The sequence below is a fragment of the Myotis yumanensis genome, unplaced genomic scaffold (genome assembly GCF_028538775.1).
Source record: "Myotis yumanensis isolate MYYU_CA2020_CCGP unplaced genomic scaffold, mMyoYum1.0.hap1 SCAF_3, whole genome shotgun sequence".
Lineage (NCBI taxonomy): Eukaryota > Metazoa > Chordata > Mammalia > Chiroptera > Vespertilionidae > Myotis > Myotis yumanensis.
The window spans coordinates 194,279,356-194,290,081 of NW_027223754.1; the positions used below are offsets into that span (position 1 = coordinate 194,279,356).

Genomic DNA, 10,726 nt, shown 5'->3' on the forward strand with positions numbered 1-10,726 from the left:
TGTTATGTAATTAGACTCTGCTGGCCTGTCCCGCCAGGGGAATGTGAGACCCATCAGCAGTGACCTCTTCCAATCAACTTAATTGGCCCAATCTCGCCAAGAAAAGCAACAGAATTGGTTTAGTGCCTCATGGAAATAGCTTAGCTCCTGACTATTTATGGCCACTGAACTCAGGGATGGGAGCCTGACTCTGAGCCAGGAGTCGACAGCATGTGCTGACTTCTGGGAGGACTCAGAGGCTTCAGTGGGTTTCCTTGCCCCTCTGCGTCCACTTTTGTCTCTGGGGAGAGTGGCTGTACCAGCTTGCTGCACTGGATGCACGCCATCCCACATATCTACAGGCTCTTGCCTTCCAAGGACCCACAGCTCAGAGGAAAACAGACCTTCACAGCAACCCAGGATGGATGGGCTTTGCTCCTCTTTTATTCAAATACACCAAGGACAACGATCATTTTCTCTCTTCTCAAAGTCACATTCACTGTGGTCTTGTCTTTAACAGCTCATGTTAAAGAACAGGACAATATCTGTTTCTGATGATTAATAACATTGATTTTTGGACCACCTTTCTTCTGAAGAGTTCAGAGACCTTTTAAGAATATAGATTTCCATCAGCTATCACCTAGGTTTGACTGCCTCCATTTTATGGATGAGTAAACTAAGGCAGTTAAAGAAAGTTCTGCTTACACAGTGGGTGAACAGTAGACATACAGAGGGCATTGAGACTATTTCACCAACTTTCACTATCAGCGGGAAGAGGTACAGATCCCGTTTTTACAAGTGCACATAAACACTGGCACCTGTATTCGATTGGACTTCATCTCTGAGTATAGCTTTGTACTCCTAAACACACCAAGCTTTGACTGGGAGAAGAGGTATCACAGGCATTGCCTTTTTTGTAAAAGGAGAAACAGAACAGAGGATCAGAGAGATGAGAAAACTTTCCTGAAGCCACACTGCTCCAAAGTGGCAGAGTGAGACTAGAACCCAGACATTACCAATGGGGTGTATTCTACCCCCCACCACACCATCTTCAGAAATATCTGCCACCAGATCTTCTTCTGACCAATGGCCAAACCCTACATTAATTCTCTCTCATGTAGATGCATTGCCCCTAAAAATAAACTGAATCTCAAAATGGCACAGCTATGAATTCAAAAATGTCATGAGTCAAATAAAGTCCCCCCAATATGTGCTCTCACACAATTAGGACCTAATGAAGTTCCCTGTCACCTGTTCCAGACAAGTAAGTATGTGTAGCCAAAGTGCACCACTCGCCCTGGCCTGATGCAACCACCCCACTAGCTCTCTCGGGGTGTGAACCCAACCACCTTCACGTTCCCCTCACTTCCCAGAGGCTCCAAAGCCTGCAGCTCTTCTATGCCTTTTTTTTTTTTTTTTACTGAAGATGCACATCTGAGCATCTTTCCTTAGATACACAGAATTCCTCCAAAAACATACACCCACTCCCTCACAAGAGCCAGAATCTACACTCCTCCTATTTTCTTGGTTAACTTTTTCCCAGTCACTTTACTCCAGACACACACACCAGGTTAGCTTTACCCAGAAAACATCAAGATTAACAAACATTCAACCCTCATCTTCCCTAATGAAGCCTTCACCCTTCTCCAGCTTCACATATCAAGTTTGTTCCTGCTAGCAAGTAGGCATTACACACTTATAAACTCATCACTCCATTGCATCAGAACCCTCATTCTGACCTGGATGGGGGCAACCCCACCCCAGTTCCCAGCTCACACCCACTACAAGAAACAGTAACATGCTTCAGCTCCCTCCCCAACACACAAAACTATACATCATCCCTATCTTTATGCCATCTTTTTACAAAACCACAGATATATTTCAAGTCAGCGTCCCTTTGGCCCCCAGGATCCATAAACATCTCTAGAAACTGAATTATAGTTCTCGAAGAAACCTCAACTAGCATCGAGCTCGCTTCGTTCCTCCTGGCAAAAGTGCAGCAGTCAGCTGAGCTCCAAGAAGGAATTTTTCCAGGGCACTATGCCATGGCCCAGTACCCAGCAATGAGCTGAGCAGCCAGTAGTCATTCCATAAATTTTAATTGATAATCAATATCAATTGGTGACAGTAAATTCCTCTATTAAATACGAAATTCATTATGCAACATAATACAGCATGCATCTCTGCCACTAGGCATGCCAAATATATTCCTCCACTCACTCCAATCCTGTTCATACATCCTCCCTGATCCCCACACAGTGCCAACACACAGGACTTTTCCCCTTAAATGCACATCCCTCATTCTAAGCCCTCTCCAATTCCCTCCTTTCTTGGGAGCTGGGGAGGAGATGAAAGCAAAAACCAACTCAGCATCCTTCCCTGATCAGTCTCTCCATAATGTGTCTGAGCCCACACTCTTCTATCCTCCACATGATCCAATGCCATCCCAGCCAGTTTTCCCAGAGCACACTCATAAAGTTCACACTCTGCTCTTCTCGGATAATCTTCTCCCGCCTCCACACATATCCCTTTGGTAATCCTCAGGCACCCAGCCTTCCACACACATCCACCTTTCACTCCCACACACAGCCTAGCTGCCCTCCCACGCCACACCCACTCCATGTGTCTGTGCAGGCATACACACACCATCTGTCTTCAACACACTGTACCTTTCCTCCTGCTTCGACACCCTTCTCAGGCACAGATTTCTCATTAGCTACACCTATGTTTCCACCTGCTCTCCTCTCCTTCCAGTCAAGCATATGCCCATCTCACAGACTCCTCAGAACACGGTCATGGAACATAGGGCAGGGTGGAGCTCCTGCTCACCTCTCCTCCACCCCCACCCCCACACACCCTCAGGCAGAAACTTTCTAAAAACCTCCTTCTCTGACCAAGCAGAGCACCCAAGGGTCCAGATCTAACCTCCACAGGAAAGCAGACCCATCAGAGAATCAAATCTTCCACTTCCAGCTGCAATACAGTGCTCACCAACACACTCCTTCCTGCAATCCTCCACCCCAATCTTTCCACTTTTCTTCAATACTATTCACGGAGCCTGTTTTCACCTCCCCTCATGCCCAAAGCCAGGTCTCCGCGTTTGAGTCTCAAGCAGAGACTGCTGGGTTTTATACCCTGAATTCCACCGCTCCACCTTCTTTGTGCAACATGTCAGGAAGGAATTGGGGGTCAGCCGGCCAGAGGGGGGACAGGCTGCAGGATTTCTGAGCGTTGTGCAAGCAGAACCTATGGAAAAGTTCCCTCTATGTTACAATTGTCTCCCATCCTGACATTCAGGGCAGAGGGCTTGGATGTTTTTCTTGCTCTCTGTTCTGCAGGGTGGGAGAGCGCATCTCTTTATTGAAAAGCAGGCCGTCCAGCACATTCTGTAATCATCTGAGTTGCAAACATCAGACTCCGGGACTGACACTCACCCCTTTGAGCCCCCGCCCCCAGCTCTGCACACACATAAACAAGTCCGCGGGCTCTGCAGCTCTGAGCCCAGCGCTCTGGCTGCTTCAAGGCAGCTGCCTCCACTCAGACTCTGAACCTGCCGCCCTGCCACCAGAGGTCGAGACGAGGCGGTCAGGTTCAGGTTCCTTGTTTCCTCCAGCTGAAATCCCCCCGCCCCCCGAGCCAGGGGTCCTCACTAGTGGGCGAAGGGCTCTCAGTTCCTTGCATTTGAAGCGCAGACGAGGAACGCAGCAGCCAAACTCCCCCAAAGAAGCAGCGCACCCACTCGCGCCCGAAAGCAACAAGAAAGCCACAAGCAGAGTCCCCTCCCCCACCCGGCCCCTCTTTCCCTGAACTTTCAACCCCCAAGCACCCCAAATTTCATTAGGATTATTAGTAGAGCTCTGGGGTAATGGAGCGAGTTGGACCGCTGTGAGTCTTTTTAAGTCCGACCTAGCTCCGCCGGTCCCCGCGCCTCCCAACCTTTCCACACCTCCGCCTCAATTTCCTAGAGCTGGCTGGGAGGAACGCTCAGGATTTCCCCAGGGATGCACGGTCCCCGGCGCCCCCAGCCCCTCCGCCGGGTCCCAGATGCGCGGGCCGCGCGGAGCTCCAACATCTTCTCAGAGACCCGGGTGGGGTAGCCGCGGGGTGGGCGCTGGCCACGACCTGCCCCGGGTGCAGCGTCGTTTCTGAGAAAGAGGCAGGGGGCCTCCAGAGCAGGTAGGCTGCGTCGGGCGAGGAGTCTCAACTCCCCAAACTGGGAAGCGACCCTCCAGGTCCGGGGTTACGACTCTCCTCCCCCAGCCCACGTCTGGGCCCCGCTCGTGGAGCGTGCGGAGCTCGCGAAGAGCCGGGCGCGGGGGGCGTGCCGGCGGCACCTCGCCCCTTGCCTACCCGGAATTTGTTTGGCACCCCCTTTTGTTACCGGATGCACCGGAGCCCTCTCTGCAGGAGCACATGCCTGTGTTGGGGAAGGGGTGGTGGCGGTTCTGCCGAATCCCTTCCCTGCCCTTCCGTCGCCCCCATTTCCCCTCGCCTCCGCCCTTCGTTTCCAATCCACGTCCCTTAAACCTGATCACTTTCCCAGATATCGGACATCCGAGGGACGAACGAGAGGAGGGGAGAGGGAAAGGAGGGAGGGAGAGAGAGAGAGATTGAGAGAGAGAGAGAGAGAGTTGTGTTTGCGCCTGGGCCCGGGCTGATCCCTGCGCAAACTTCGGGGAAGGCACAAGCCCGGGAAAGTGAGGTAGTGCGGGTGATGGGGGTGGGGCGGGGTGCGGAGTTGGGCCCCCCCGCGCCACTCCACTATGAAAACCCCCACACTAGGCCCCCAAGCCCCAAACCTGCCCACCCAACGTGCCCGCCTCCCCTTACCGTGGCAGAAGTAACCATGGCATCCGTGTGACTGTTTCCAGAGACGTCGACATGAAGAGAAAGGTGGACGCAAGCTTGGTCATTCAAAGTCTCCCCCACCCCGCCGCCGCCACTCCCCAGCAGGGGAAAGAAAAAAAGAGAGAGAGAGAAAGAGAAAGAAAGAAAAGGGAAGAAAGTAGTTGCTCCGGGCTCTCTCGTGGGGCCGCGCGCGGAGCTGTTCGGTAGAGAGAGGAGCCTTCAACTCTGAGTCCCGTGAACATAATCTGCGCGGTTATAACCAGCCAACCCGGCCAGATGGCTCCGCGCTCAGCGCCTTAACCCCTTGCGCGCCGCGTGTCCCGCCCCCGCGCCCGGCTGGTCTTGCGCCCTGCGGGCCTGCGCCCTAGCGCCCCAGCGCCCCTCCGACTGGGGTCTGCGGGCCCGTGGGAGGACCGGGCCCTTCCTCCTAGCCCCTCTTAGAGAAAAACCCCAAAAACTTCCAGACGAGTAGTCTAATTCACTCTCCCCTTGATTTCCCTTTTAGAAACCCAGGAAAAAAACGAAATATTCACCTTTTCACTGCATTTTACATGTGAATGTCTCCAGCCTGTCTTATTTGTTCTTTTTCTTAAACGATTCTTTTTGCTCTTCCTTTATTTCTTTTCTTTTTAAGATTTTCTTTACTGGGCAGAAGGTCCTTTCTTGCCCCTTTCCTCTGGGCGGCTTGGGTCTAATGTGTAAACTCCTCCTCCGAACCGTAGACCCTTCCAGCTCCAGATCTCTCCCCACCCCCTATCTAGCCCACCCGCCACTCCTTCCCCACCCCACAGCACGAACACGCCCAAGGACCACCGCTCCCCGGCGGACTCGCTGCTCGTGGGGACAGTACGCTGGGCGCCTTGCAGGCGGTCAAGAGAGATCAAAGTCAGGGAAGTATTGGGGGAGAAAGGGTCGGGGCCTGGGGAACCCAGGGGGCGTTTGTGTGAGGGGGGTGCGTGACGTGAAGGGAGTGGGGGATGGATCGGAGCCTCCCCTTTCACCCAGGCTCCAACTTCTCCTAAGCCCCTTCTTTTCCAAACTAGGATCCGGCCCTGCAGCTGAGCGCCCGCCCAGCACCCACCAGTCTGCACGCGCAGACAGCGCGGGAAGCAGAAAAAGCAAGAAACAAACAGACCTCTTCGCGGACCTCCGAAAGGAGTGACGCGCCCTCCCGCACCCGTAGGTTTTTCGAAGAACGGAATGGGGAGGGGGCAACATCTCCTATTTGAAGATAATTTTAGCTGCCCGCTAGACCCCCACTTGTTCTGGTCGTTCTCTCTAAATTTACCGAGCTCAGTCATCTTGCTTTCACCCATTTGCCATAAGAGAAAGTGGAGGGGGAAGTGGCGCTTAGGGGTCGAGGAGAAATCCTGCTCCCCTCCTATCCCGCTCCCGGGTCGTGGGGTGGCGGACCTCACCTCCGAACCCCCCTCCACTCGCTGGCTATCTCAGCCACTCCTCACTCCATCTCTAGCCAGGACCTTTAGACTCACGCGCCTTGGGGACAGGGGAGAAGGGCGGGGGTTGGGGGGAGGAAATGAGTGTGTGCCCGGCGCCTCCCTGCCCTACCATTCCAGGGGTCTAATAAACAGCCCGCTCTGTGTTTCAGCTAGGGTCCGGGTTCAAAACATCCAAATTTATTTGACTTTTTTTTGGAAAATTTGGTCACACACTGAGAAGAAGCACTTATATCAGGCCGAACCCCAGGTAGAGACAAGCTGCGGAGAGACAGGAAGGGGTGGGGAGTCTGGGGGCTGCGTACTAGATAGATTGTACCTGCCTCGTCATTATTCTGGCGGGTGGACGCTACCACATCGAAAAACGGCTAGAAGCGCCCAGGGAGGCCCAGGGGCGGTACCTCCCGCAGTCCCTGGGAAGAATGGAGTCCTCTTTCAGTGCCCCCCTCTTGCCGAAATGTCGGGGTCCTCCTCCAGGCCAGACGAGGCTGCGGAGCTGTTCCCCACACCTGGGCACGCTACCGCGAAGGGTCCATTGGGCGTGCTCAGTAGGGTTCTGGTTTCCTCCCTGGGCTCTGGCCCGCCCCCTTGCCCTCCCCCACTTCCCGCACTTGCCCCCCCCCCCCCCCCCCCCCCCGCAACCCCAGCAGCTTTCAAAGGAGAGATTTAGGCCTGGGTTTCAGCTCCACTGGCCGAGTTCTAGGGTCTCTTTTCTGGAGCTTCAGGTCCTTCTGTAACCCAGAGATAGCAAGGAAAGAGGGGGTTGGCTCCCGCTGCAGTGAGGAATGGGTTAAAAACATGTGCCGGCTGATCGCCCTGCAGCTTGTCGGTCACAGGCAGTCTGGAGAGAAGAGGGGAAGGGCGAGGGGGGGGGGGGGGGGGGGGGGGGCAAACTTGAATTTGAAAAATCAGGAAGGAAAAAAAGAAGAAAAGGCAGCAGTGAGTTTAAGACCTGAATTTGTGAATTTGTTAGGGGGGGATGTCGGATGCCGGTTGGTCACTGACTGGCCGCCTCACTTTGCCAGGACCTAGGCGACCACAGGAAGAGTTTGTATTGTTTCCCAACTCCAGAGGGTTTTGTCTTGAGCTGGTGGGTCTGCCTTTGCGTGCAATCAACACGCCTTGTAATATGAGAGGTGACACCTTAATCTTGCCAAATATGTGCGGTGCCTTTGGGGGGTGGGGGAAGGAGGGAAGGGCTTGAGGAAGGAGAGAGGAAGAGTGAGAGAATCGGGTGGAGCAGAAGGTGAACGACCCACTTTCTTCACTTTACCCCAAATGGACAGCCACTAGCCCTTTCCTTTGTGGGGGACATTTTTCAGGCAATCTCTCCTGAGCAGGCACAATGCCATTTTCTTCACGTTTCCCTTTCTACTTCAGAGCAAAAGGTTCTCTTCTCCCCTCTAAGGAAGACAAGCGACCCACACCCAGGTCTCCCTTTGGGCTTCCAAGAGGGCATCAAGGTGATAAGAAGAGGGTGGCAGAAAGGTGTATTTTTTTAAAAAAAAAAAATACAGAATAAAGAATTAGTGTATGTAATAGGGAGTCCTTTTGGAACTGCTGAACGTTGTGACTTCTAAGCCAGTCTGATTTTCTAAATAGAGAAAGAACTTCGTGGTATAGATAGTTAAAGCAAAGAACAGAACTGGGAAGTAAGCTGGTGAGTTCGTGCCCGAGAGGCAGTGCTGGGTATGGAAATCCATCCATAACTAGGTTGCTGTTGTTTTTATTTTTTCATTAGTTAGGCAATCGGCTCCCTCCAAATTGACTCTGTGGCCATGGCCTTAGATCTTGACTGTACTTGTAGGCCCCTGAATCTTCTTTTCCCCGTGCTGCATCTGAATATAAGGCTCTGACTCCTGAAAGTGGTTTGTGAGAGCAAAAACCAGATCTAGTGTTTGAAAACCCCTTTTCAAACTCTCTCGTAAAGCAAATTTGTAGAGCTTGTGTTCTGCCCACCCTTATCTTTTGCAATAGCACCACTCTGTGGTTGAAGCATTGAACAGAAACATAATGGAAATGGAATGAAATATGCCTTTACCTTCTGAAAACGGCATTAATCTACTCAATGTTTCAGTGAAGTGGACTGTGTGTGGGGGGCAGTACCAATGTGTGGTTTACTCATTGTGACATGTTGACCTAGGAAATAAGAGAATTGGGCCAAATGGCCTCCCTCCAAGGACCCCTTCCTCTGTGACTATGTGCCGCAAAGACAAGCTTAGTGATTTCCCCTCATGATCACATACCTAGCCTAGAATGTCTGTCTTCTCATTTTTTTTTCTCTTTCCTGTCTTTGAGATTGCTAAACTATACTCCACACCTTAGCTGAGCCTAAAATATTTGCAAGTTGCCTCCTCTGCTGCTGGAGGGCACTGTGGAGAAGTTTGGCAGAGTGGTTGCAGCTACTTTCTCTTCCCCTACCTCATCCATCCCCACCCCCAGTCACCCAGACAGCTGCTTGAGTGCTGCTGGAGCCCAAAAGTCTATGTTTCTGAAACAATTAAAGTGAGTGCAAAAGGTGTTTGCTTAGGGACTGGGGACTTAAGGGTCAGGAAGGGCTTCTTGATACCTTGCCTCCTGGCATTCAAAAGATGCCTGGCTGCCCACGCCAATACTACACTCATATTAAGTGCAGCATTACTAACCAACAGTCACACCAGCTATCATGCCAATTAGCAACTCCGCCCAAATGCCCTCAAGGGTCATGTGTGAGGCATTATTCTTTTTTTTTTCAAACTGGGTGCAGTTGTCCACAGACACTAAGTGACTTGTCTATGTTTATTCAGCAAGCCCAGTCTTCACTAAAAGTTTTATTATCTCCAGAAAGCACAGCTTTGCTGTTATCAGCATCACTCTCTAAAGAGAGCAGGGATACTAGACAGCACATCCTCTCAGCTTCTGTATCCCCACTACATTGAAGAGTTGAGAAAGCTGAGGCTCCAGCCTTTCCATGACTTTCCCCAGGGAAACAGTGACAGATCAGGAACTAGAACTCATTGAAAGAGTGGGACCCAGGATTTGGAAACCTGGGTCCCACACTGCCTTCTTCACCTAGTAGTGTGTGTCTTTGAACAGGTCCCTGGACTTCTCAGAAGCCATCTGTAAATGGCAGAAACAATGCCAACCTCATAGGAGGATTGTGAGGACTGAATGAACTCATTTATTTAAAACACTCAGCATGGTGCCTGGCACTCTCTGTACGCTTTAACTCTCAACCTAATAGTCCTTAAACTGAAAACACTGCCACCTCATTGGTGCGGTGTGGGAACTCAGCCTTTAGAAAAAAACTTGACTCTGGAATGTCCTGTTTGTTATTTGTAAATCATTAAAGTTTTCATTAATGTAACTTCCTGGGTATGTATTTTCCCCTTTGAACAAAGACAGAAAGAAATTAGTAGAATGAAATAGTGAATGTAGTTAGAATTTATATAAATTCCTGATGTGGACCTCAAAGAGCATAAAAGATATAGTCAAAGGATTTCAAAATCTCATCTTATTCATTCTTTGCCTCTAAGGCAGAGCCACCTCATCATTTAAAAGGAAATTCCACCATGTCCTTCAACTCTTAACAGATTGCCTGGTATATTATTGGTTTGTTTTTATTGCTAATTATGTTCTAGGGCTTACATTGAACAATATAACGAATTACATTGAACAACAGTGGATCAACTCATTTTGTGAAATGGCATACATATTTATAATTATGTCTCAAGAAATTACCCATAATGATAGAGGGAAGGTATGATTCCTACCACACAGGTGGATATAGAAATCATAATAAAGTCTCCCATTTCACTAGTCATGACATGAATTCCTAACCACCCTATAAATTAACTTTATGCTGCACCAAACTCTACTCATAAAAAAATGACATTAAGGTTTCCTAGGTAACTAATGCATTTCCAAAGGGAATAAGCCTCAAGAGACAAAGAGGGCAGGGAAAAGGGTGGGGGTGGGGAAGTAAAGAAAAAGAAAAAAACCCATTAGATTAGACCCATGTGACATAAACAAAATATTTCATGGGGAAGAACTCATAAAATTTTACTACCTGGGTTCGACATAGATATGGTAATGCCATTAATTCCATCTTCAGACAATAAAATACTCCCTAGGCCATCCCTCTCATCACATATACCTGCATTTCATATTTCAGGTTCAGATTTACAAATGCTGAGAGTAATCGGTCCCTTCCAAGCATCTGCTGAGCTGTGTCCACCCACCAGCGAGCTGTTTCTTGAGCCTTACACACTTGTATTTAGATATAACTAAATGAGATGAACATGAAAAACAGGGTTGTAGAAGGCACATGGGCATTTCTTTAATTATTGTCAGCTGAAGCCAGTGGCATTGGCAAAGCCACGTCCTGGAAACTTGCTTTGCCAAAAGGCAGGAGTGTTGTTAGCTTGACCTTCAGCCCAGGTGCCAGGAGGTGGGTTTTGTTA

At 50.3% G+C, this 10,726-nt stretch overlaps 1 protein-coding gene across 2 annotated transcripts in view; it reads right to left on the bottom strand.

The window, feature by feature from the left end:
* Positions 1 to 5,520, bottom strand: part of NTF3 (neurotrophin 3) — a 68,666-nt gene extending 63,146 nt beyond the window's left edge. The window contains exon 1 of one of the 2 annotated variants that reach the window (XM_070407931.1): positions 5,361 to 5,520. Coding sequence is in view for 1 of the 2 variants with exons in the window: in XM_070407930.1 (XP_070264031.1) it covers positions 4,810 to 4,827 (18 nt within the window). In the remaining variant the exon portion in view is untranslated. Of the gene's footprint in view, positions 1 to 4,809; positions 5,056 to 5,360 lie in introns of those variants that run through there. The other variant, XM_070407930.1, reaches the window with a different exon arrangement.
* Positions 5,521 to 10,726: the final 5,206 nt, after the last annotated feature.